Here is a 23273-nt window from a genome sequence, read left to right as displayed (position 1 = left end):
GCAGGGCTCCTCCACAATTTGATTAAAAACTTTTATCAATTAAAATGAGGTGACCGTGTGCATTTTTCCTTTTTTGTTGAGCTAGATAAAGTCCTTAAAATTCACCTCACTGCGAATTACATAAAAAGTGTGGCTTTGGCTTCCAATTGCTTTCTAATTGTCCTTCCAGGATCATGTGAAGGAGAAGCTCAAACTGGTGCGGGACTTTCTGCACGCCGACACTCAAGATGCCCTTGGCAGCCTTGAGAAAAAGATGAAAAGCTCAGAAATCTCCATGGTGATTCTTTTTTTCTTCCTTTATTTCACCTAAGTTGAACACCTAAACTCGCAACATTGTCTCATCCTTTTTTTTTTTTGTTACCATCCTCCTTCAGGAGGACTACATCTCCAAGGTGAAGTCCCTGCTGGGTAAGGAGCTCAATCTGGAGAACGGCGACGAGTCTAACGGAAAAACAAACGGCCTCAGTAACGGCTCCCACAAAGACGAGGATGTTGAGGAGGAAGACGAGGCCCTCAAATCGCCCAGCGCTCGAGGGAAAGGACGCAAAAGCAAAGCTGACACCAAAAGTTGGTTCAACACAACTTTCTTGATGATGAAGCAATTTTTAGTCTTAATTATTTTTAACTGTTTAATTCTTGATTTGCCCCCACAGAGTCTCCGGCCAGTTCCAGGGTGACAAGAAGTGGTGGAAAGCAGCCATCCATTATGTCCATGTTCTCAAAAGTGTACGTTTGTCACTCTAATACTTAGTTTTGTTTTGTTTTTTTTGTTCCTTTAAACTGCTTGCCAAAGGCTTGCATCAGAAAATATTCCGCGTCCGACGTAGATGGTTAGATGGCTAAATCAATGAATGTTTTCAGTGTGTTCTTTTTGAAAGATTGTCGTCATGGCAACAATTTTGATGACGTAAATTTCTATTTCTGCAAAATAAATACTTGATGCCCTATTTTACAGTCAAAAGCGCAAGTCTGAAGATCTGAATGGCGAAGTCACAAATGGTGAAACTGAAGTGAAACACGAAGATGGTGCTGAGGAGGTGAGTTGTCTTAATTTTCAAACTTTGAACAGCCTAATCATTCGTTTCAAAATGTGCCATAGTCGCAGGAGAAGCGTCTGAAAGTGGAGTCGGATGACAAGTAAGTTCCTCAAACTCGTTGAGATGGCGCTTCCTTGAATTTGTCTCTAAAATACTCGACATTGACAGAGCTGCTCCCGAAGAGGCCGAGACTGAGACCAAGACCGTTTCTGCTGTAAAGGTAACATGTGAAAGCATTTTCCACCTCGGAAAAAAAAATGACACACAAGCTTTTAGATCATCTGACATTTTATTTAATTTGTGCTATTCAGACTCCGCCTCCCAAATGTCCAGATTGCCGGCAATATTTGGACGACTCTGACCTCAAGTTCTTTCAAGGCGATCCAGACACTGCGGTGAGTGTGAGAATTTGCTTTTTTTTTTTAAACATTCTTCCAATGACACGTTGTCGCGTCTCCAGCTGGACGAGCCCGAAATGCTGACTGACGAGCGCCTCTCCTTATTCGACTCAAACGAGGACGGCTTCGAGAGCTACGAGGATCTGCCGCAGCACAGGATCACCAACTTTAGGTGACACTGCCCAAAAAAATAATTTGAACTTTCTACATGACTGGACTTATCGGAATTATTTTGAGTTATATCATTAAAAAAAACAAAAAAATGTTTCTGCAGTGTCTACGACAAGCATGGCCATCTTTGTCCCTTTGACGCTGGACTGATTGAGAGGAACGTGGAGCTGTACTTCAGTTGCGTTGTCAAACCCATCTATGACGACAACCCGTGCTTGGATGGTAAAGACCACGCTGGCAAAAATCATTCATCTAGTGGACACTTGATTAGGCACACCTGCAGAATCTGAAATGCATTCAAAGAGCGATGAAATGTGATGCTTTCCGTTTAACTGACTACTGACACATCTGTCGTTCTGCCGCCACTGTGCATCTCTGACAATTGAATCTAATATCCATCTTCCGAGATAACGTTGGCATTAATTGCTTTGCGTTCGCTCTTGAGGCGGCGTTCCTGCGAAGAAACTTGGCCCCATTAATGCCTGGTGGATTACTGGATTTGATGGCGGAGAAAAAGCTCTCATCGGCTTCACCACAGGTACCGACACACTCCTTCTTGTTGTTTATTTCCTTTCCGACGGCGCTGAAATGTTTTTCCCTCCCCGTCCAGCGTTTGCCGACTACATCCTGATGAATTCCAGCGAGGAGTACGCTGCCATTTTCGCACTGATGCAGGAGAAGATCTACATGAGTAAAATCGTGGTGGAGTTCCTCCAGAAGAATTCGGACGCCAGTTACGAGGACCTTCTCAACAAGATTGAGGTGAGGATGAGCACGTTGAGGAACGACACCTTCGAATACCGAATGAGCGTCGTTGAGTTTCTCTTTCCTCGCCTTTAGACCACGGTTCCGCCGCCGGGCCTCAACTTCAACTGCTTCACCGAGGACACGCTGCTGCGCCACGCCCAGTTCGTGGTGGAGCAGGTGGAGAGCTACGACGAGGCGGGCGACTCGGACGAGCAGCCCATCATCGTCACGCCGTGCATGCGTGACCTCATCAAGTTGGCCGGCGTGACGCTGGGCAAGAGGTACGACTTTGTTTACTGCGGCGGTTTTGGATTCAGGCGTTTTTTTTAAGTTGCAGCGCCCTCTAGATTGTCCTGCTATTAAAATAGTCGCTTTTTATTTGAAAGAATGATGATCTTGAAATGCTCGCTAACGTCTGCCATTCCTCTTGACGTTCCCTAACGCAGCATGCTGCTGTACTGGTAGGTTGGCCCGAATGCGTCGTCGGCTTGTGTGATGGGAAAAAAAGTCCATGGCGTTGTTTTGTATGGCTTCACGTGGTCGCTTGTGTGTACTCGCGTCATTACGCCATCTGCTTTGTCATTTCAAGTGGCTCCATACGCCGCGTGGCGCAGTGCGACGCCCACACAAATGGAATGTTATCTAAAGCCAGCGTTCAGTTCGTCTTACACACTCACATACGGAGCATTATCTCTAAAAGCAGCGTTTTTTTTGTTTGTTTTTTTTACGCTTTCAATATGGCCGTGTAAAGAATAGCTTTTGCTGGCATAAATCACGCAAGAGAGCCCGACAGGCTAACGGAAAGCGATTTGCCTCAAAGTGCTTCGAAGGTTCAGGTGATCGGCTCACTGTTGCCATGGAAACTGGTACATGCTCTTTGAATTTGGAGTCTGCACCTTCTCTCCTCTCTATTGTTCATGTGATGTTCTTTGAATTATTTGGAAAAGCTCCCCCATTTCACGCCGTCGTTCATGAGCGCTACGTTGTCTTGTTCATAAGTTGGGACGCGTCTCAGCCAAGTGTGATTTGCACTTGCAGCAGATGAAACTGTTCCTTTCAGATTTACATTTTAGTCCTCAGTCAATTATTAAAGAGCGGTACTCGCAAACCAATTTCTAACATCTTGGCGTTTTAAATTACGATACCTCACACACAAAGGAGAGACGGGTATTCGCCACCGTTTGTCCCGCTCGACTCGTTCGTCATTTTGCTGCGTCACTGTGTTTGTCAGTGTTGCATGGCTGGACGCTTTCCATCGCAGGTGTCAAATTCCAGCAGGTCACTCACTTTCGTGCATGCTTTAGATGTCCCCCCCCCAAGATGATTATTTGAATCAGATGTTGTGGAGGAGGGGAAAAAAAATCTAAAACATGCCGGATGGTGGCCCTCGAGGACCCGAGTTTGACGCCTGTTCTTTCGATGATCGGCCGATCGCTTCATCTTGACGTGGCATCACTCGGCCACCCCCCGAAATACGAAATACTTGAACTCAAGTGGTCGTTTTCAATTCCAACCAGGCGAGCTGCCAGACGGCAAGCCATCCGTCACCCCACCAAGATCGAGAAAGACAGCAAAGGACCCACCAAGGCCACCACCACCAAACTGGTCTACCTGATCTTTGACACCTTCTTCTCGGAGCAACTCGAGCAGGACGACAAGGAGAGCGTCGCCAAGCGGCAGCGCTGCGGCGTCTGCGAGGTGGGCCTTTCCCGCGCCGAAGCTGCGCACCAAATATGAGACCCCGCTGATGGATTTGAATGTTTTTTATTTTTAGGTTTGCCAATCTCCTGACTGCGGCAAATGTGCCGCCTGCAAGGACATGATCAAATTTGGAGGAAGTGGCAAAAGCAAGCAGGCGTGTAAGCAGAGAAGGTGAGTGTGACCAACACGCGTCACCTTTCGGGGCGCTGCTTCATCTCAATAATATTTATCGGAATGTCAAATTTCAATGATCTCTCTCCCGTCATGAATCAAACGCGTGTCCTCGTTGAACCAGGTGCCCAAACTTAGCCGTGAAGGAAGCCGAGGATGACGAGAACATCGAGGAGGAAGATCTCCCCGTGAAGAGCAAGAAAGCGTCTCGAGTGAAGCGCAAGAAGCAGACTCAGTGCAAGCTGACGTGGGTCGGCCAGCCCGATCAGGTACTGGCCGCTTGTCCGCTCGGCCGCTTGACGTTGGAACGCGTCATGAACGTTTTGCCTTCAATTGCTTTCAGTGCGAGGGCAAAAGGCAATATTACAAAAAGGTCTGCGTCAACGATGAAGAGTTGGAGGTGGGCGACTGCGTCTCCGTTTCCTCGGAGGATCCGGCCACGCCGTTGTACCTGGCGAGGTAAAAGCGAACATTTTTTTTAAGCCACGCCAAATATTTTGTCCATCATCATCACACTGACATATTATTCAGCGTTGTATTTTTTTGCTTATGTAGCTTCCTTCATAGAGAATGAAAGAAACGGTTTGTGAATTATGACGTCGTGTGCACGTTGGCCACTAGGGGTCAGTATGTGCAGTTTCACAACTGACTCATTTTAGTTTGCTTTGCACAAAGGATAAAGAATATACACCTGTGACTTTTGTCTCCTCGTGTCGTGATGTTGACTTTGCCTTTTCAAATGTTTCCTTGCCCACCAGGATCACGGCCATGTGGGAGGACAACAACGGCAAGATGTTTCACGCCCACTGGTTTCTGCGAGGCACGCAAACGGTGCTCGGCGAGTCGTCCGACCCGCTGGAGCTGCTCATGGTGGACGAGTGCGAGGACATGTCGCTGAACTACATCCAAGGCAAAGTCAACGTCAGCTACAAGGCGCCCTCCGACAACTGGTTCATGGAGGTAAGTCCAACTTGCTGCTTGGTCTCTTCCGGGATGCTCACGGCGGCTTTTGCGCCTCAGGGTGGGATGGATGTCGACGTCAAGGTGATTGAAGACGACGGGAAAAGTTTCTTCTATCAGTTCTGGTACGACACGGATTTTGCCCGCTTTGAGACGCCGCCCAAGACCGCGCCGTCGGACGACTGCAAGTTCAAGTGAGCGCGAGCGTTTCTATGCCCTAGTTAGCATTCCTCCACGATAATCTCATTGATTCCTTGATTATTTTATTTTATTTATTTTTTTGATTGAAAAGGTTCTGCAGCAGCTGCGTGAGGATGAAAGCGCGCGAGAAGCGGGAAAAGCCTCGCGCCTTTGAGCCGCTGGATGACGAGCACGACTCGAAGGCGCTCTACGCGTTGGCCTGCTTCCGAGACGAGCAGTTCAGGGTGGGCGACAGCGTCTACATGCCTCCCGAGGCCTTTCACTTCGGGTGAGAAATCGTTTGTTTTAAAACCAAAATTTTATGTGGGGCCCGAAGAGGGGGGGTCTTTGATTAATTTTGGTCCTGCGCCGAACCTCTTCCATTCTGCTACCTTTTGCTTCAAGATGCTAATGAAGATGGATCAATGAGGATCCCAAATAAAATTTAGATTTTCGTATTGGGGGCGGGATCCAAATTTGCTCACGGTCTTCTGGTCTCCCGTCAGTGTGAAAGCGGCCAGCCCGGTGAAGCGCTCTCACAGGAAAGAAGATGTGGACGAGGACTTGTATCCAGAATACTACAGGAAGTCCTCCGACTACATCAAAGGCTCCAACCAGCACGCCCCGGACCCGTTCCGCATCGGACGCATCAAGGAGATCTTCTGTCACCGCCGTAGTAACGGCAAGGCCGACTTGGCCGAGGTCAAACTGCGACTGTACAAGTTCTACAGGTAATAGATTACTTTGCACTCCCGTGACTGTGAGGGGGCGGAAACTGCAATGACCATTTCCTCCGTTAGACCCGAGAACACCCACAAAGGCGTGAAAGCCAGCTACCACACCGATGTCAATCAACTGTACTGGAGCGACGAGGAGGTCACGGTCAGCATGGCGGATGTGCTCGGACGCTGCCACGTCGAATACGGGGAAGACCTCACCGAGTCGGTTCAAGAATATTCCAACGGAGGACCCGACCGCTTCTATTTCCTGGAGGTAGAGTGACGTCTTTATTTAGTTTAAAGATATATTTTTTTCCTCTCAATTGAGGCTTGTCCTGGTGTCTTAAGCATTCTGAGGAGCTAGGAACGTATTTTTTTTTTTTTTTTTACGTCTCCCACTTTCATCTTTTCTCGCAGGCTTATAACGCCAAAAGCAAAAGTTTTGAAGATCCTCCAAACCACGCTCGCTCTGCCACCCACAAAGGCAAAGGAAAAGGCAAAGGGAAAGGTAGACAAAACAGGACTCGCTGAAACGTTCTCAGAAGGAGTCAGTCGCTTAGAATCGTTTTCTTTCCAAGGTAAAGGCAAAGGGAAGGCCTCCGCCGTTCAGGAGACAACGGAGCAGCTCGCTGAAACGCAGACTCCCAAGGTGCAAAAGTATCGCACTCTGGACGTGTTCTCGGGCTGCGGCGGTCTCTCGGAGGGTTTCCACCGAGCTGGTACGACATCCTTCTCACGCCGTTAAAAACGCCCCGGTTGACGCTGGCTACCGAACGAGCGTCCCTTTTCTATTCTCAAGGCATTTCCGAGACGGAGTGGGCCATCGAGATGTGGGAGCCGGCGGCGCAGGCCTTCCGGCTCAACAACCCGGGCACCACCGTGTTCACCGAGGACTGCAACGTGTTGCTCAAGCTGGTCATGTCGGGCGAGAAGACAAACTCTCTGGGCCAGAAGCTGCCGCAGAAAGGCGACGTGGAGATGCTGTGCGGGGGGCCCCCCTGCCAAGGCTTCAGCGGCATGAATCGCTTCAACTCGCGCACTTACTCCAAGTTCAAGAACTCGCTGGTGGTGTCCTACCTCAGGTGTGAAGCGCCAAACGCTAAATGAAGTCGACTTGCTCGGTGACGTTGCGCCACGGCTAACGTTTGTCTTCGTTCGTCGCAGTTACTGCGATTACTACCGACCAAAGTTCTTCTTGCTTGAGAACGTGAGGAACTTTGTGTCGTTCAAGAGCTCCATGGTGCTCAAGTTGACTCTGCGCTGTCTCGTACGAATGGGATACCAGTGCACGTTTGGAGTCTTGCAGGTACATTCATCATGATCAGTTTTTTTTTTTTTTTTTATATACATTGTGTGTGAACAATCCCCTTTGGGGACGTGGATTTCTAAGTATTTTCAAAGATTACTATAAACCAGTGCTTCTCAAATAGTGGGGCAGGCTGGGGGGTTGCGCCTGAACGTGGGGAACATGCTTCCCCCCCCCCCCCCCCCGCCGTACTACAATAGTGTAATTGCACCTCCACTCCAGTAGTTGGCAGTGGCGCTCTCCTTGCTCATTGTGCGCAGCGAGCATTAACTCGACGGTTTAGGTTTGTTATGCAACGAAAATGCTATTATTTAGAGTTGCGGCGTTGACTGGGTGGTGGGGGGGCAACATTTTTTTTTCTTCTTAATAGGGGGACGTAACAGAAAATAGAGAAGCACTGCTAGTAACAATTGAAACTTTTAATTCATCGTTACAATCAGTCATTTTCGATAAGATTCCTCAGTATTTGTAGATTTTATTTTTACTTTGTTCATAAATGCATCTTCCATCTTTTACTGTAGTATCTGCGATTTGTGGCTTTAAAAGTCAGTTAAGAGTTGTTACATTGGTCACATGATCGCTTTTTGCGTCAGGCGGGTCAGTACGGCGTGGCCCAGACTCGCCGCAGAGCCATCATCCTGGCAGCCGCCCCCGGAGAGAAGCTGCCTCGCTATCCCGAGCCGCTGCACGTGTTCGCTCCCAGAGCCGTTTCCCTCAGCGTGGTGGTGGACGAGAAGAAATACGTCAGCAATGTCACGCGGTAAGTTCGGCCTCTGGCGTGCACGTGCTCTTCGGCAAATGTCGTCGTAACGCGGCGTCCTGCGTACAGCGGCAACGGCGGAATCTACAGAACCATCACGGTGCGAGACACCATGTCTGACTTGCCGGAGATTCGCAACGGCGCCGCCGCTTTGGAGATTTCCTACAACGGCGAGCCTCAGTCGTGGTTCCAGCGGCAGATCCGCGGCACGCAGTACCAGCCCATCCTCAGAGATCACGTCTGCAAGGTGAGCACGCGCGACGGGGAAATGTATTCGGCCTGTCATGCTGTGTTGCGTTAGCGACTCATTAGATGGAGATGTTAAAAAAAAAAAATGCACCTTACAAGAGTGTAAACGAATATTTTGATTTATTTGTGGAGGACATGAGTGCTCTCGTGGAGGGCCGCATGCGTCACATCCCGTTGGCGCCCGGCTCCGACTGGAGAGACCTTCCCAACATCCAAGTGCGCCTAAAGGACGGCACCATGACAAAGAAGTTGCGCTACACGCACTTGGACAAGAAGAACGGCCGTAGCGGCGCCGGCGCGCTCAGAGGCGTCTGCACCTGTGCCGGAGGTGCGTACAAACTCCAATGGCTCTTTTGAAGAAGTCTCCGGAATGTTAACATGATTTTTTTTTTTTTTGCGCGACAATGCAGGAAAGCCTTGCGACCCGGCCGACCGGCAGTTCAACACGCTGATCCCATGGTGTCTGCCTCACACGGGAAACCGTCACAATCACTGGGCGGGACTTTATGGGAGGCTGGAGTGGGACGGGTTCTTCAGCACCACGGTCACCAACCCTGAGCCGATGGGAAAACAGGTAAAAAAAAAAACTAGGGCTGGCTAATTAATTGAAATTTAAATAAAAATGATTTAAGTAGTCAATTATATACTAACCCAGATCTAATTTATTTTTCACAACTTTTTCTTTATTTTTTAATTAAATTACAGGGCCGCGTTCTGCACCCCGAGCAGCATCGAGTGGTCAGCGTAAGGGAGTGTGCACGCTCTCAAGGCTTCCCCGACACGTACCGCTTCTTTGGGAACGTCCTGGACAAACATAGACAAGTGAGCAATATTGCCAATTTCTTGAGCCACAGTCCCCCCCCAAAAAAAAAACAAGTTTGTGTTAAATGCCATCTTGTTTTCAACGCCTTCCAGGTGGGCAACGCCGTGCCCCCGCCCCTCTCCAGAGCCATCGGGCTGGAGATTAAGAAGTGCGTTATTGACAGGATGAAGGAAGAACAGACAACAGGTGACGTACCCCCGCCCATTTTTAGAACTGAAAGAACATGTCTTGCGACGTAACGTGTTCCGTGTGTTTTCCTGCAGAAAACATCAAACAGGAGAAGATGGAGTTGTCAGACTAGCGTGCGTGCGTGGTCTCCTCCCGCCAGCAAAAAGTGTTCAAAGTGAATGTGATTTAATTCTAGGCCAGCACATGTTTACTGATCCCAATTTTTTAAGTGTGCTTTTAACGCCTGTTCACACGTTGCGACAAATTGTATGTAGTTTTTATATGTAATTTCAAATAAAGCTCTTATCACACGACTCGAGCGGTCGGTCACTTGGATTTTAGGACCCTGGGAGACTGTTACTAAAAATAATCATTCAAATGCTACAGTTTGTTGATGCAGCCAAAGGTGATGGTTCGTAGGCCTTCACTTGAACTCGTGTCCAACTCGCAGAATTGCAAATTGATAATTGTGTGATTACGCAGACTCTCTTTTAAAGAAAAGACTGACATGCAAAGTGACATTGACTCTCTTTATTAGGGTAACAGCCATATTTTAGCCGAGCGATAAAATGTGGCCTGATGGAATATTCCGAAGTCCTCAGTTGTTTGATGGTCTGCAAAGTTTAGAAATAAAAAATTAAAAATGGATCAGTCAGTTCACTTTAGTACTTTAGACATGAGCAGCGTCGACTTACTTGGCCCATTCCACATTGAGAATAAGATGATCGTATCCAAATCCTGACACGCCTGCAATGGCTCTGGCCGCATCCTCGCGACGGTGGAAACTGATGAACGCGAAACCCTGGGAGGACGCACGCGCATACGCACACATTCGATTTTGGGTTTTTGTGTTCCATTTTGAATACAAGCGGCGAGTGTGTGACTGCTCACCTTGGACTGCCCGGTGTTCTTGTCTTTGGCCAAGTAGATTCTGGAGATGGAGCCGAAGGGTCTGAAGAGCTCCTGCAGGTCAGTCTCACGTGTGTCCTCCGACAGGTTGGTCACGCGGATGGTGGCGTTGTCGTCAGCTACAAACGTGTTTTCGGGTTATTTCTCAACACCATCCGCCCGGAGACTTGATTTTATTTCCATCCCTTTCAAATCTTGAGCTCACCTCTGCGGTTGGGCTGCATGGACTCGCCTCTGCGGGCGCCCCCATCCCTCAGGCTGGGTGGCACATACTTGCCAGTCTTGCTCTGTGCAGGCTGCACGGGCTCTGGTTCGGCTGATGTGAAAGAAAATAAACAACGGTTTAAAAGGTCATGAGGGTTTTGCTGTGACAAAAAAAAAAAATCATACCTTACAATTCAATTCCCAATTCGGAATATTAAAAAATTTTCCTTACTTAACTTCCGATGGAATTTGACCAGAAATTTCCAAACCCGGGCACTGGGTGACATCTAATTACCTGAGCCGGCGGGCTTATCCTTGTCTGAGGTGGAAAGGCCCAGCTGCTCGGCCAGCTCCTTCTGCATGGGGCCCAGGGTATCCTTGTAGGGACAGCGGGTGGTCCAGTGGTCGCCTTTGCAGATACGACAAGACACGATCTTCTGTCCTTTCAGCTTGTTCATGGGGTCCTCATCCTGGTCTTGGGCGTTCAGATCCTGGAGGAAAATATGAGGTGGAACTCGTCAGGCCCGTTCCGCAGAGTTTCCTCAGAGCGAAAGCTCGATCCTCACTTCCTTGCTGGAGATGAACGTCATGAAGACATCGTCGCTGACGGTGGTTGTGGCCACATTTGGACCTGCAGCATCGTACTCGGAGTTGCCGAATTTCTTCCAGTTCTGGAGGAGCGATGGAAAGCTTTAACAAGTCATTCATGCTTAATTTCCACTTCACTGTGACGTAAACGCCCACCTTCCTCCTCGCCACAGCTTTGGAGGCTTTCCTGGTCTCGATCTTGAACGTCCGCACAATCTACAAACAAATTACATTAATGGCACTTATTTAGCGGTGCTGGGAAAACCAAGTCCAAATCACCTTTGACTTCTTTCCATCATCATCTATTTTATATTCGGTAATCGTTTTGATGTTTCCTTTGATGGTTTCTTTGAGGGGTGGAAGTGTTCCTGTCAAAAAGAAAAATATCAGACGTTAGCTTACTTGTTCACGTCATAAATATACCACAAACTTTTGATTCCAAAATACTTTAGCATTTCAAATGCAAGGTACATTTTGGAGATGCTGCTATTTTCACATCTGTAATTGTGGAGCAAAAAAAAAGGTTTGTTTCTGTTAAGTTTCATGCTGAGGGTCAGGAGGAAACAATAGTAACAACTGGAATAAATGCCATTATTTTGTTTAAGGTTAACATTGGAACATTTATGTTGCACCAAATTGAGCCATAGGGACACTATGAGAGGATGCTAGCCGGCTAGCTACTTCCTAGCATACATTACGTCACAACCGCCAGGATGTCACCCTTTTTCTGTTCGCCTACTTGAGTCAAAGGTGCCACTTTCACGTGTCTTTGAAACATTCATAAACCTCGCACTGTAAGATACAATTTAAAAGGTGTAACACATCGCTCAGGGTCAAGCACGTGGAAACGCGAACTTCCGAGTTGGCTTCGTCCGGTCAGCACAGTTACGATTAAGCATGCTAACAGTGCAAGTGAGCGTGTTTTTACCTTCATCTACTTCCTCTTCGACTTGATCGGCCCAGCTGGGCTTGGAGCTGAGGGGAGATTGAAGTAAGTTATTGGATTTAGGGAAAGGGAAAAAATTAAATCAGAAGAAAACACTTACTCGTCGAATTCAATCGACGGCATCCCGCGCGCTCGGCTAGCTTAGCTTCAGGACCGCAAAGACCGGAACAGCGCGATGTGACATCACTTCCGGCGTATGAAATACAAAATAAAAGCGGCGGGAGGGTCCGGCAAGATGGCGGATTAGTTTTAAATTCGGAAAAAGCTCACCCGAATGACCACGCTTATTCGGAGATGGAGGTTACAGCTACAAGCGCATGGAAGAGAAATGAGCCTCCTCATACTCCTACAAAAAGTTGTGAACCTCTATCGAAGGTAAAATCTTTCCAAGAGTCGCCCGCTACACCAAAAGATGCCCTCGTCAAAGCTATACAAAAGCTTTCAGATAAGATGGATACCGCAGTTCAGCTAAGAGAAAACGCCGTCATATTGGCGAACATCGCCAAAACTGTGGAAATAAATGCAGCAGAGATTAAAGAGTGCAGCGAAATGACCCATGCAGTTGAAAAGGACATGCCTACAAAACAAGGAGCACAAAGAAAAAGTGCTGGAGTTTGAAAAGTACAAGTGTCGCTGGAATCTCAAAATGCATGGTCTGAAAGAAAAAGATGATGAATGCATCCGAGACACCATCATCGAGATCCTGTCCATGAGCCTTAGTGGGCTTCTCTGATGGAGACCCTGATTGACACCGCTCATTGCCTTGGAAGAGGAGAGGACGGGAAGCAACACCAAGTCATCATGCAGTTCACAATGAGACAATACTGGGATGTCTTCTGGAAGCTGTCCAAGAACTGTAAAATCTACAAAGACTTGGGAATCCACTTTAAGCGAGATTTCCGCAAAGCTGACCAGAAGGCTCGTGCTGCGGCGTGGCAGATGATGGAGAAAGCCAGAGCTGCAGGGAAGAACCTGTACTTCAGAGTTCACGTGGGGTACATTAATGGCAACAGGGTTGCACTAAACTAGATTGAAAAAAAAATGTTTGCCTCTTTCTCTCAGATATTTGAAACTTTTGAGTGTCTGAAATGTGGTTTTCATCTTTTCGATGCTAAGTTTTCTATTCACAATTTTGTATCAAAATTCTTACCTTTGATACAAAGTATTTTTTTTACCATACATGGCAATTCAGTGAGAGTTTGGTAAATTTTCTCAAATCTAAATTTAAAGGTTATGTGTTTGTTTAATATCTACAAAATTGTGTTCCGTCATGGTACAAACAGATCGGCGGGTGTGGCTAAACTTTTGAACATTTTCCCTGGTAAAATTCTAACCACAAATAGGGACCTATTAGGTCACTGGATAATTTGTGTTCTTGAAGCAAATGAAGACTTTCTCATTCCCGGAAACATTTACGGGTACAACAGCCTTAACCAAAACAAAAAAAAATGATCTGAAATCACGCAATCCGGAAATAATCTTTGCTAGCGATATCCTACTAAAAATCATATTTTTGCTGGCGATTATAATATGGTCGTGGATGAATGGCTTGATAGATCTCCTTCCAAATACCAAAGTCAGTTTTATAATCCTGTTTTATTTGATTTTTACAGAATGTTTAACCTGAAAGATCCTTGGTGATTTAATCACCCAGAATTCACGAGTGTTTCATAAATGTATAACCCCCTTTATTTATGATCATTAATATTAATTACTTTAATTTCCTATGCACCGTTCTGTGATGCTTTCTTGACGCTTGTCTATCTTTTGTCATATTAACAATGCACTATGCCAATGTTTTGTACATTCAAAGTTCTATATTAATAAGAAAAAAAACTACGGCAGCGGCATAACCCGAATGAACAGGTCGGAGCAAAAACTATGTTGATGCGACAGTAAAGATAATCGATAATGTAAATTAACACGCAAATAAAAAACCGTTAATACATCATGAACTGTTTTGTTGTGCATGTCACTAATCGCTGTGGAAAACAATTTGCAGCGCTTTGTTCATTTCCTTGAAACGTCAGCACCCCAAACGAGTCGTTTCCTTCAAGTTAAGTGAAAAGCCGTTCGGGTAATGGATGGATCACTGACATGTTGTGCAGTCTTCAGTGTGAACATAAAACGGTGAAAAAATGTAAAACAAAGCATAAAGGAAATATTTCTTGCCTTTTAAAAACGTATTGAGTTAATTTGATCTAGGCAGCACAAAATGGCAACTATTCTTCATTAAAACAGGCGACATTCAAGCTAAAACGCAACATTAAGTGAACCACATTACATGAATGCATTTTTTTCAACAATTTTATCAAACATTTTTACAGCAACAAACAGTCAAAAGTGCTCAAACTTTTTTCTTGTGTTTGGAGTTTCGCTTTGCACCTCGATCGCTTTTCTTGTTAAAGGTCGCGTTGCTCTTCTGGCTCTTGGACTGGAACGCTTTGCCTTTGCTTTTCTTTCCACTGGAAGTTCTCTTGTCTTCAAATTGTTTCTTGCCGCCAAATCTATTTTCCCCGTCGCTGCGTTTCTTTTTGAATGGCTTTCCTCCAGGTGACGGCGTCTTTCCAAATGTTTTCTTTCCGAGGGATTTCTTCTCCCGTTCGCCAAATTTATTTTTTGGTTTATTTTTGTTGTGTCCTCGCGGGAGGCTTTCTTTAGTGTCTTTATCTTGACTGAACGTTTTGTTGGCAGAGAGCTTCCTCATCTTTTTGGCAGGTCCTCGAGGTCCGTCTTTGCTTCTCTTCCTCTTGGCTCCAGGGAACATATCTGAAGATGAAGGTTTTGGTAAGATGACCGTTCGAAAGTGAGCGCTTGTTCAAGTGCAATGGATGCAAACCTTCATCCGGCTCTTCTCCCACAGCCTGCCTGTAGTATTCGGCCTCGTCGTCCGACTCCGCCGCCGCCGCTCGGTCGTCCTGCACGCCCGGATCCTCCACATCGCTGTCCTCGTCATCGCCTTTCTTCTTGATGCCCGCAAGGCTCTTCTTCCTGTTTGCAGGTAACGTTCAAAAGCAGGATACACACACGGTGAAACCAGGCCAAGTTGGAGCATTTTCACACCCACATTATTTAAGTCGCCACAGGCTCATATTTTTTTCATTTAATCTGAAAATGGTAAATGTTTAATCTGTTCCAACAATGATGTGGACCTAACGTACTTATGCGCCTCCTTTTGCAGCTTCTTCTGAGTGACGTTGTTCTCCTGCTTCTTGCGGCGCTCCTCTTTTGCCTTGATCTGGTCCTCCTTTCTCTTCAGCATCTCCAGGATTTCCTCCTCCGTCTTGGTGACTGCAAACAGAATTGGCTTGAATTAAGTAGGTTGCCTTGGCTCCTCAACCGCATTAAATGTCTTCAAGTGCATCAGTAAGCGTTTACTTGTAGAGAAATCACAGATTTCATACAAACGTTGTTCATCCTCTGCACCGAAACTAGCAGACGGACCGAGTCGGCCGACGGCACTTACTGGTGGAGTGATACATAATGTTCCCGGCAGCCATGCCGTCTTGTATCTTGACCAGCTGCAGAGTCATCCGAGGCCCGATCTGTGCAAACAAAAACTCCGGATTAGAAAGAATATCGTCTTGAAAAACACGGTGCAGGTGACCATACTTCGGTCAATCGGATGGCGCTCTGCTCGGCCGCCATGTTTCCACGGCCCGAGTACACCTGCGGCAGCTCGGTGATATTGTGCTCGCCGTCCTGCTCTGCTTCACTTTCCGAAAGGTTCGCCCCTCTGGAAACGGTAATATAATGGATCAGATAGAACTCAAGTAACCACACCCCCCCCATCCACGTTTTGGTCTGGATTTATCTTTGGAATCAATCTGTCCCTTCTGAATGCGCCCCCTTACTTCATCATCAGCTCACTGATGTCCTCAAACTTGCTCATGTTGGGGAACCTCTCCTGCATCAGCTTCTTGATGCCGCGGCTCATGCCCACCGGCACCACCTTCAGGCTGCTGCAGGGAGTGACAACAAGGAATGGTTGGCGTCGGTTTAGGCAGCATCAGAAATGTGTTTGATTGCGTGTGGGGGCCCATCAGTGCGTTTACTTTGAACATGCATCACTGAACAGTCAAGTTCGCAGTTTGTCATCATCTGGGCCAAACTCACGCAATACTCTCACTCTCCCATGTGTTTTTCTTGTATTATCATTTTCTCCATGAGTTGGGCCATAGCGTGCAATAATATTCAAACGTGACTACACTTAGACGGCAGCAATGCATAGGCTGATACTATATTCTTGCGGTCTGATAACCGTGAACAAAAATATTGCATTATCGCGGTATTAAAATTACAGCTCTAAAATCTTATTGGAAATATTTGGATAAATAAAACCAACATTTTATTTCCATTTAACATTTTATTTTTCAACAAAATGTAGAATACTTGAGACTTGCACGAAGTGAAAAAAAAAACAAACTTAATTGTCCTTGGGCCTTACTAGTACCCACTGGCACTCATTTTTTAAAAATGAATCAACGGAGAAAAAAAAAAAAGCATCCATGTTGGCAAATAAATAAATCAACTAGGTCCAATCAAATTCAAAGCGTTTACTGAACTCGGCAAGCAGCCAATCATATTGTCCCCTTCTTAGAAGTCCCCTCAGCTCATTAATCAGCCCATGCCTGACTGCAGCTATCACATATTTCTAAAAATGACGATCCCACCAACTATCCCATGGAATTTTTCATTTTGATTTAGTCAACAAAAAGTGCATTTGAGGTCCATATGCTGTGACTTTGAGTGTGTGTGGCTTTAAAAGGCGTGAGTAAATAAGATAATAGTCTATTAAGAGAAGTGTGCTCGACTTACTAATGGCGGAAATCGATTTCCTGCGTCTCCACATTGTAGCTGAGCAGCACGCACCTCTTGATGGTGTTGAGGCTCACCTGGCGGGAAAGAGAAATCGGCATTCCCCATAAGAACTCCACTTTAAACCGACGCGTTATGAGAGTGTTGGACCGAGGAATCAGAAAGCGTTTACTTTTGAAAATTCGTCAAAGCGTAACTCAGAAGACTATACTTTCATCATTTTCATCAGGAAGTCTGAATAGATACAAAAGGAAGGAGAGCCAAACAAGCCCGTGCAAACAAACTTGTTTTTGAGCTGACACGAGCCTGTTCAGACGCTTCTTCCTTAAAACATGAACTCAGCGACGAGGCTCTCATAATACCTTGTGCACATTAATGGAGGGGAACATGTTCTGGAACATGGTTGCCATCAGTTTGATGTGCATGCCGTCGGATCCAAAGTTGTTGAGGATGAGCAGCGGGTGGTGGCTGAACTGTTGCTCGTGCATCCGGTGCTTCTTCAGAGACGAGACCACGTCTTTGACGAGGGTGTACTGAAACGGTGACCACAATCGGCTCTTTATACCAATCCACATCAACAAATGAATTCAAAATGAACAGTAGAGTGCATCAGTGCGTTTACTTTGAAAAACATCACTTGGCAATCAAGTAGGAAAGAAAAAGAGTCATCACTTGCACGCAGCCATTTGTTATTCTTATGTTTAGGGCGCATACAGCATTTACCTTGAGCACTTTGAAATAGAGCATGGGCCCTTTGGGGAGTCGGGCAAACCTCTGAAAATGACAAAAAAAAAAAAACAAACAATGAAATCAGTTGGCATGAAGATTGATTGGTAGGACAGTTGATTAATTCAGTCCACTTGTTCTTAACACCAAGTGTGTTTTGTGTGCTCTCACCATAGTAATGCTGCTGGGCGTCTTGCTGAAGATGATGAAGTGTGTCACCCCAATTGGTCCAGCTACAGCTACAAAGTCTTTGAGCACATTCTTCTTCCGGACCTAATTTGGGTGACGATCATTTTGATTATTAAAACGAGAGATTGCATTCATAGAAGACGCAAATGTGAAGGTCAAACCTTTAAATGCTCTGCGGTGTAAGGCTCCATGACTTTCCTGACATCCGTGATGAGCTGAGCCACGTTTTTGCCCACTTGTCCCCGATGGAAGACGAACGAGTGAGGGACGGATCGGTACGTCTCCTCGGCCACATGGTTGGATTCTGCACGGGCCTTTTTCTGGTTCTTGGTCTAAAAATTACGCAAACGACAAAAAAATCATTGTTAAAATAATGATCATCTTTTAATAACTTTGTAGGCCCAGACAGACATTGGCCGAGGTTTTAACTGCAGTACTACATAGATTACAAGCATGTAACTACAAACATTAGCTATCAACACAAGTCATTAAACATGTCTTATTTAGTGAACAAATGCAGCCTCATTATCTCATAATTTACTTTAGGTCAACTCTAGAGCTAACATGCTAACGCATGGAAACGAGGCTACTTACCTTTGATTTGCCCATGATTACGCAGAACGTACAATTTTAGTTCAAATAATTCACTTAAAAGTACAAAAAAAAGTACAGCCCTCGAATCGACTATTTTTTTTGTTCAGTTTTTACCGACAATTCCTAGAACCCAACCGCGAACTCCTTCGCCATTCCGTCCACATGGTTGCTCTGGTGTTACACGCTAATGTCTCCGTGTTTCTACTTGCGCGCATGGGTTATATTCCTAGCTAAAGTTCACCTGATGCTAAACCAATTGTTCCAAGGTTTTGCCTTTTTGTAGTTGAAATAATACAATGTGCGTTATAGGTGTCGATTACCGGGTGTGTACAACCTGCTAGTGTGGTTTAAACTTTACAAAAAAAAAAATAAAGTTAAGTGTTATGATAATAAACGTCCGGGTAGAAAAAAATACAGTACATCACATTTGTAATAGAGTTGAGAGAACCAGTATGTGGGGCAGAATAGTGATAGAAGTAAATAATTTAGTTGTCTTATTTCTTCCCTCTGTTTACAACAAAACACATTCCCCTAATTCATCAGTAAATTACTTTTCTCACTGACAATGTGACAATTTTTAGCACATTCTAATCATTAGTAGTAGCTGTAATACTGCACGAAATATCTTGTCTGCATGCTTTTTGTCATGTTACTCAATGCTACAGCCTAGTAAATACATTACATATCGATGAACATTGAACTATAAAACCAAATGTGATCAGACTCTAGATCAGTTGCATCAAGGGAATTGTAGTCTCAGCCTTAATGTCGAGGGAGGAGACACATCCCACACCTCCTCCAGTCAGCATGCAGCTCGGAGGAGGCGTCATTTTGCACGCATGCATACTTTGTAATTAGCCTTCTCCTTCATTCAACATCCTGTACAGGCCGTGACCTCTGCACACAAACAAGGAGCTGCAGGGCGAGCTGCTGGGTGTCATTCTTCTCCCTCTCTCCATCTATCCGCATTTCACCCTGGATATTATTCTCCCAATTCACAGAGAACATCAGGCCGTTTTTAGGAGCGTTATCTGGATTTGGACTTTTGAAATCTGAAGCAAGACCACAGTAAGTTTTCAATTACTCAGCAATGAATGAATGTGGAATATAATGTTTAATGCTTGGCAAAAAATACTTTTAACATGTTTTAAGCTGCACTCGTATGCAGTTGATACACCAGTACACTGATATTATTTTCATATTGTTCCCTCTAAAAAGTAAATGTTGGGATTCACATGTGAACTCCTTAAGTGGACCTTTTGTGTGCAGGGTTTGTGTGATTGTTGCGTTTTACGACGTTGACCGTGCTTGTTGTGACAAAGGCATCCAGCGGACTGCAACACAGAGCTGTGTGTTGATTCTGGACGCCTTTGTCAGTAAATCTCTGCCAGTGTTGTTGTTTGTTGTCACTTTGCAAGGAAACATGTGGTCGGCACGGGACATTTGGAAGTGTTGGTCAGTACTCGAATCAATGGGATTTTTAAGAAAATGGGCCACCGTAAATCCACACAATTGCTCCAATTCTCATTCTCGATGTGTCGCATGTTGTTGCTAGGCGGAATATCTGCAGTGGAGCACCATCGGCTCAACAAAAAAAAAAAAAAAAAGCATGCTCTGACAAATAAATGCAATCAACGATAAACACACTAATCGTGTTTTATTTTTTCCTTCAAAGATGGAGCACACGACATTAATAGGACTGGTTCTCCTTTTGGCATTAAGTCTGAACTTTCTACAAGCCAATGGCCTGCGATCCGTTAGACAGACCCCAGAGGATCATCCACCAAGTTCCTCCGATATCAAAGCGGGCCGTTGCTCCTACACGTTCATCGTTCCGCAACAGAAACTATCCGGAGCGTTGTGCTTGGACACCAAGGCCGCCGCCACTGCCGACAACCAGTCGGAGGTGGCGGCGTTGCGGGCAGAGCTGAAGCGCCAGCGGGGCCAGCTGGAGAGGCTGCAGACGCTGCTGGAGCAGGAGGGCAGCTTTGTGACGGAGATGCGAATCCTGCGCAAGGAGAGCAGCGGCATGAACGCCCGCATCGCCCAGCTCTACAGCCAGCTGCTGCAGGAGGTCATCCACAAGAAGGACCAGGCCTTGGAGCAACGCAGGGTGGAGAACCTCCTGCTTAACGCCACAACGCATGTGAGTACAGTCTAATAGGAAAGTAGTCATTGGTGTCAATGAAGTCGGTCTTTGGTCCAAAAACAGACTCAAGGTCCAGGTACAAAAAATGTGCAATATGCTGTGTACAATGACAACTTGACACCATCTGTCCATACGTCAAAATTGTATGCTTGAATGTTGCTAAGTTTAGCCTGGGTTATTAGCGGAAATTACATAGAGCCTTAGGTTCTTTTTTTAAGGTCTAATATAAAATGAGTTTGAAGTGCCGAAATCCCATCAGGCGTTGCAGGTGTCCAGCAACTTCAGGGAACTGGAGAGGAAATATGGCATGCTCACGTCCATGATGAGCTCCCAAAGCCAAATAATTGCCCGTTTGGAGAATCAATGCCAATGTAAGGATGAATCCCAGCCTGACCCGGTAAGAAAATGCTCTGTCATATTGAACACAGCCTTTGCATCGTATCATATTCCTGTGAGGTTTTTTTTTTCCTTTGTTTCTTGGCTCAGGTGCCAACGGACTCCCCAAAAAGCCGCTCGGGTACGCTGCTTAATGACACTTCTGAAATCAGCAACGATCTTCTAAGGGACCTAAGTGCTCCGCAGCAAGACAACCCTTCGGGAGCGCTTCAGATTCCCAGCACCACCGCCAGTCCTTTGACGGCCCAACCCGTCATTAGCTTCCCTGTCACCAAGACGCCGGGTATGGACAATCCGTTACGCTTTTGAACTATTTATAATCCCACAGCAGAGAGAATGGCTCTAAGAATTGTGACTCGTAAATTGCGGCTGCCCTTTTTTCTTTGATTGTTGTTGCTGTATTCAGTGCTTGCGTGAGCCGCAAATGCCGATGGAGTCAGTGACCTCCTTCGGGGAGAGTTTTATCTTTCTGGGAATGCCAAAACAATGTCAACGACAGCATGCCGCCCTTATCAGAATGTTTGAAACGAGTGAGCTCAACAGCCTCAAATTCACCTTGGGATGATCATTAGGCGTGAGTGTGGGAGTCGCGGCTTTGTGAGGACGTCAGCGCATTCCCTCATACCAAATTCTTTTTGCTTGGACTCCACTCTTCATGGAAGTGAATTGTGACATTGGAAAAACAAAGGGCTCCGCCCGCTTTCTTGCTCCCTGTGACTCAGGGCCGTGGCGAGATTGCAAACACGCGCTGGAATCCGGCGAGACGGCCAGCGGCATTTACCTGATGCGCTTGCAGAGCGCCAATCGACTCCTGCAAGCTTGGTGTGAGCAGAATCAAGCTCAGGGAGGATGGACGGTCATCCAGCGGAGGCAGGATGGCTCTGTCAACTTCTTCCGGACTTGGGAGCAATATAAGGTGATTCGTCGCCATTTCAAAGTTGACGCGAAAATGTTGCTCATTAAAGGCACAAGCCAGTCAGAAATGAACAGAGCTGGGCACTTGAGCCTTTTTTGCCGGTCAGTCCCTCGACTTATTGCTGAGTCACAATTTTCATGCCATCGAACGTTCCAATGTATTCTAGCAAGGCTTTGGGAACCTGGATGGGGAGTACTGGCTGGGCCTGGAGCACCTCTACTGGCTGGCCAAACAAGCCAAATACAAGCTGCGTGTGGTTCTGGACGACTGGCAAGGTCGGCAAGTGTTCGCAGAGTACGACAGCTTCCGTCTGGAGCCGGAGAGCGACTGGTACCGATTGCGGTTGGGTCAGTATCGAGGCAACGCGGGCGACTCGTTGTCGTGGCACAACAACAAGGCCTTCACCACTCTGGATCGGGACAAAGACAGCTACACGGGTTGGCGTCCGCATCACGCCCTGACTTGTGCGCATTTGCGGGTTTGTGAGTTTCTTGTCGCTGTGTCCACAGGCAACTGCGCCCACTACCAGAAAGGAGGCTGGTGGTACCACATGTGCGCCCACTCCAACCTGAATGGCGTGTGGTATCGGGGCGGCCACTACCGCAGCCGCTACCAGGACGGCGTGTATTGGGCGGAGTTCCACGGAGGCTCCTACTCACTTAAGCGGGTCCTCATGATGGTCAAGCCGATATAGAATCACCGTTGTGGGACAGAAATGGTTAGCCAAGTAAGAAATAATGAAGCAATTGGCCTTCACTTTTTGCCCCTTCCGAGGTTCACTTAGTGACTCGCTGTGATGACGCCGCCATATTTTTTTTGTCTCATCATCTCTGTTATGTAGAATACAATAAAATGACCTCAACATGCCCAAAACGTTGATTTATTTTCGAAAGGGCTTGGCGGTTTCGTCCCGGCGCACACCCGTTTTTAGGTTTCCAGCGAAAGAGGGTGTTGACTCCCTTATCTCTTACTTGTTATTGTATGGAGACTCTTCAGGGAGCTTCATCTGATCAAGGAGAAGCTCGTTGTTGATGGCCGTTATCGAAAACGTCGCAAAACGCTTCTGCATTTCGCCCTCTGTTTTTTTTTATGACCTGGAAGGTTGGCGCTTCGGATGTTGGTGACATGGTGAGTAATTGATGTTGAGCACATTATCGCTGGCGTCCGTCTCTAAAAGCAGCACTTTTCAGCCAAACGACGGATTTATTGAGTCATTAACATCTCGAATTAGATGTGGGGGACTGTCATAATTTGTGTTCCCGGATTAGATTTCAGTTTATTTCTCGTTTGGCATCTTTTCTCGTGTCCTGCACGTTTGTTCTGTTGCCACCTGTGCTCGTCCACCCAATCCTTTTTGTCGTCCAGTTAACTCCTTCAACCCTCTCATCTCTTGTCCAGGTGCTCTTCATTGTCTGCTCATTTGTCTTGGATTTCAAACCCAATCCCAA

The 23273-nt window shown here is 46.4% G+C and overlaps 4 protein-coding genes across 14 annotated transcripts in view; 2 read left to right on the top strand and 2 right to left on the bottom strand.

Moving 5' to 3' along the window:
* dnmt1 (DNA (cytosine-5-)-methyltransferase 1) overlaps positions 1–9704 on the top strand; it is a 10441-nt gene extending 737 nt beyond the window's left edge. Inside the window, exons 3-35 of one of the 2 annotated variants that reach the window (XM_088316188.1) lie at positions 170–277; positions 375–567; positions 654–726; positions 956–1037; positions 1100–1137; positions 1206–1257; positions 1349–1432; positions 1498–1607; positions 1710–1828; positions 2052–2144; positions 2217–2368; positions 2447–2634; positions 2800–2814; positions 3871–4051; positions 4128–4225; positions 4350–4494; positions 4569–4684; positions 4984–5185; positions 5246–5379; positions 5478–5654; positions 5872–6096; positions 6166–6358; positions 6502–6592; positions 6663–6803; positions 6884–7166; positions 7249–7390; positions 7984–8150; positions 8220–8397; positions 8532–8727; positions 8810–8973; positions 9105–9221; positions 9315–9408; positions 9486–9704. In XM_088316188.1, the coding sequence (XP_088172314.1) occupies positions 170–277; positions 375–567; positions 654–726; positions 956–1037; positions 1100–1137; positions 1206–1257; positions 1349–1432; positions 1498–1607; positions 1710–1828; positions 2052–2144; positions 2217–2368; positions 2447–2634; positions 2800–2814; positions 3871–4051; positions 4128–4225; positions 4350–4494; positions 4569–4684; positions 4984–5185; positions 5246–5379; positions 5478–5654; positions 5872–6096; positions 6166–6358; positions 6502–6592; positions 6663–6803; positions 6884–7166; positions 7249–7390; positions 7984–8150; positions 8220–8397; positions 8532–8727; positions 8810–8973; positions 9105–9221; positions 9315–9408; positions 9486–9523 (4389 nt within the window). In that variant the 3' untranslated portion in view covers positions 9524–9704. The remainder of the gene's footprint in view (positions 1–169; positions 278–374; positions 568–653; positions 727–955; positions 1038–1099; positions 1138–1205; positions 1258–1348; positions 1433–1497; positions 1608–1709; positions 1829–2051; positions 2145–2216; positions 2369–2446; positions 2635–2799; positions 2815–3870; positions 4052–4127; positions 4226–4349; positions 4495–4568; positions 4685–4983; positions 5186–5245; positions 5380–5477; positions 5655–5871; positions 6097–6165; positions 6359–6501; positions 6593–6662; positions 6804–6883; positions 7167–7248; positions 7391–7983; positions 8151–8219; positions 8398–8531; positions 8728–8809; positions 8974–9104; positions 9222–9314; positions 9409–9485) is intronic. The other variant, XM_088316189.1, reaches the window with a different exon arrangement.
* A 202-nt stretch (positions 9705–9906) lies between these two features.
* Positions 9907–12255, bottom strand: eif3g (eukaryotic translation initiation factor 3, subunit G). The gene is made up of 10 exons (XM_088316307.1): positions 12138–12255; positions 12020–12066; positions 11371–11459; positions 11248–11307; positions 11070–11174; positions 10799–10994; positions 10505–10615; positions 10282–10418; positions 10086–10192; positions 9907–10004 (listed from the first exon to the last, which is right to left on the bottom strand). The coding sequence occupies exons 1-10, from the start codon at positions 12158–12160 to the stop codon at positions 9989–9991; spliced, it is 891 nt and encodes a 296-aa protein (XP_088172433.1). The 5' UTR covers positions 12161–12255; the 3' UTR covers positions 9907–9988.
* angptl6 (angiopoietin like 6) lies at positions 11870–22698 on the top strand. Of its 10 annotated transcripts, none has more exons than XM_088316301.1 (11): positions 11870–14824; positions 14901–15038; positions 15219–15324; positions 17758–17863; positions 19366–19432; positions 20040–20510; positions 20773–20910; positions 21000–21192; positions 21632–21825; positions 21992–22262; positions 22335–22698. In XM_088316301.1, the coding sequence occupies exons 6-11, from the start codon at positions 20040–20042 to the stop codon at positions 22517–22519; spliced, it is 1452 nt and encodes a 483-aa protein (XP_088172427.1). In that variant the 5' UTR covers positions 11870–14824; positions 14901–15038; positions 15219–15324; positions 17758–17863; positions 19366–19432; the 3' UTR covers positions 22520–22698. The 10 variants fall into 10 exon arrangements, with proteins under 10 accessions (XP_088172427.1, XP_088172426.1, XP_088172421.1 ...); XM_088316300.1 differs by having other exon boundaries at positions 19252–19432; XM_088316295.1 differs by having other exon boundaries at positions 15219–15354.
* Positions 14327–18579, bottom strand: ppan (peter pan homolog). Its single transcript, XM_088316294.1, has 12 exons — positions 18365–18579; positions 17932–18102; positions 17753–17854; positions 17579–17629; positions 17218–17388; positions 16856–16932; positions 15892–15999; positions 15650–15773; positions 15504–15582; positions 15199–15328; positions 14877–15028; positions 14327–14806 (listed from the first exon to the last, which is right to left on the bottom strand). Exons 1-12 carry the CDS (start codon positions 18377–18379, stop codon positions 14385–14387), a joined length of 1602 nt encoding a protein of 533 aa, XP_088172420.1. The 5' UTR covers positions 18380–18579; the 3' UTR covers positions 14327–14384.
* Positions 22699–23273: the final 575 nt, after the last annotated feature.

This window comes from Idiotropiscis lumnitzeri, chromosome 15, assembly GCF_059441095.1.
Source record: "Idiotropiscis lumnitzeri isolate Australia: NSW breed Sydney's pygmy pipehorse chromosome 15, RoL_Ilum_1.0, whole genome shotgun sequence".
NCBI classification, from domain to species: Eukaryota; Metazoa; Chordata; class Actinopteri; order Syngnathiformes; family Syngnathidae; genus Idiotropiscis; species Idiotropiscis lumnitzeri.
This window is presented reverse-complemented; position numbering and strand designations above follow the sequence as displayed.

Bases quoted from the DNA above. Each gene is read 5' to 3' on its own strand.
- eif3g (XM_088316307.1), bottom strand. From the start codon at position 12,160: ATGCCGTCGATTGAATTCGACGA. The intron at 12,067-12,137 runs GTAAGTGTTTTC...ATCTCCCCTCAG, and splicing joins CCGTCGATTGAATTCGACGA to CTCCAAGCCCAGCTGGGCCG. The intron at 10,616-10,798 runs GTAATTAGATGT...CTTTCACATCAG, and splicing joins GGATAAGCCCGCCGGCTCAG to CCGAACCAGAGCCCGTGCAG.
- ppan (XM_088316294.1), bottom strand. The intron at 17,855-17,931 runs GTTTGACCTTCA...CACCCAAATTAG, and splicing joins ACACCGCAGAGCATTTAAAG to GTCCGGAAGAAGAATGTGCT. The intron at 15,329-15,503 runs GTAAGTGCCGTC...TTCTGTTTGCAG, and splicing joins CATTATGTATCACTCCACCA to TCACCAAGACGGAGGAGGAA.
- angptl6 (XM_088316303.1), top strand. From the start codon at position 20,040: ATGGAGCACACGACATTAATAGGACTGGTTCTCCTTTTGGCATTAAGT. The intron at 20,511-20,772 runs GTGAGTACAGTC...AAATCCCATCAG, and splicing joins TGCTTAACGCCACAACGCAT to GCGTTGCAGGTGTCCAGCAA. The intron at 21,193-21,631 runs GTATGGACAATC...CCTGTGACTCAG, and splicing joins CCCTGTCACCAAGACGCCGG to GGCCGTGGCGAGATTGCAAA.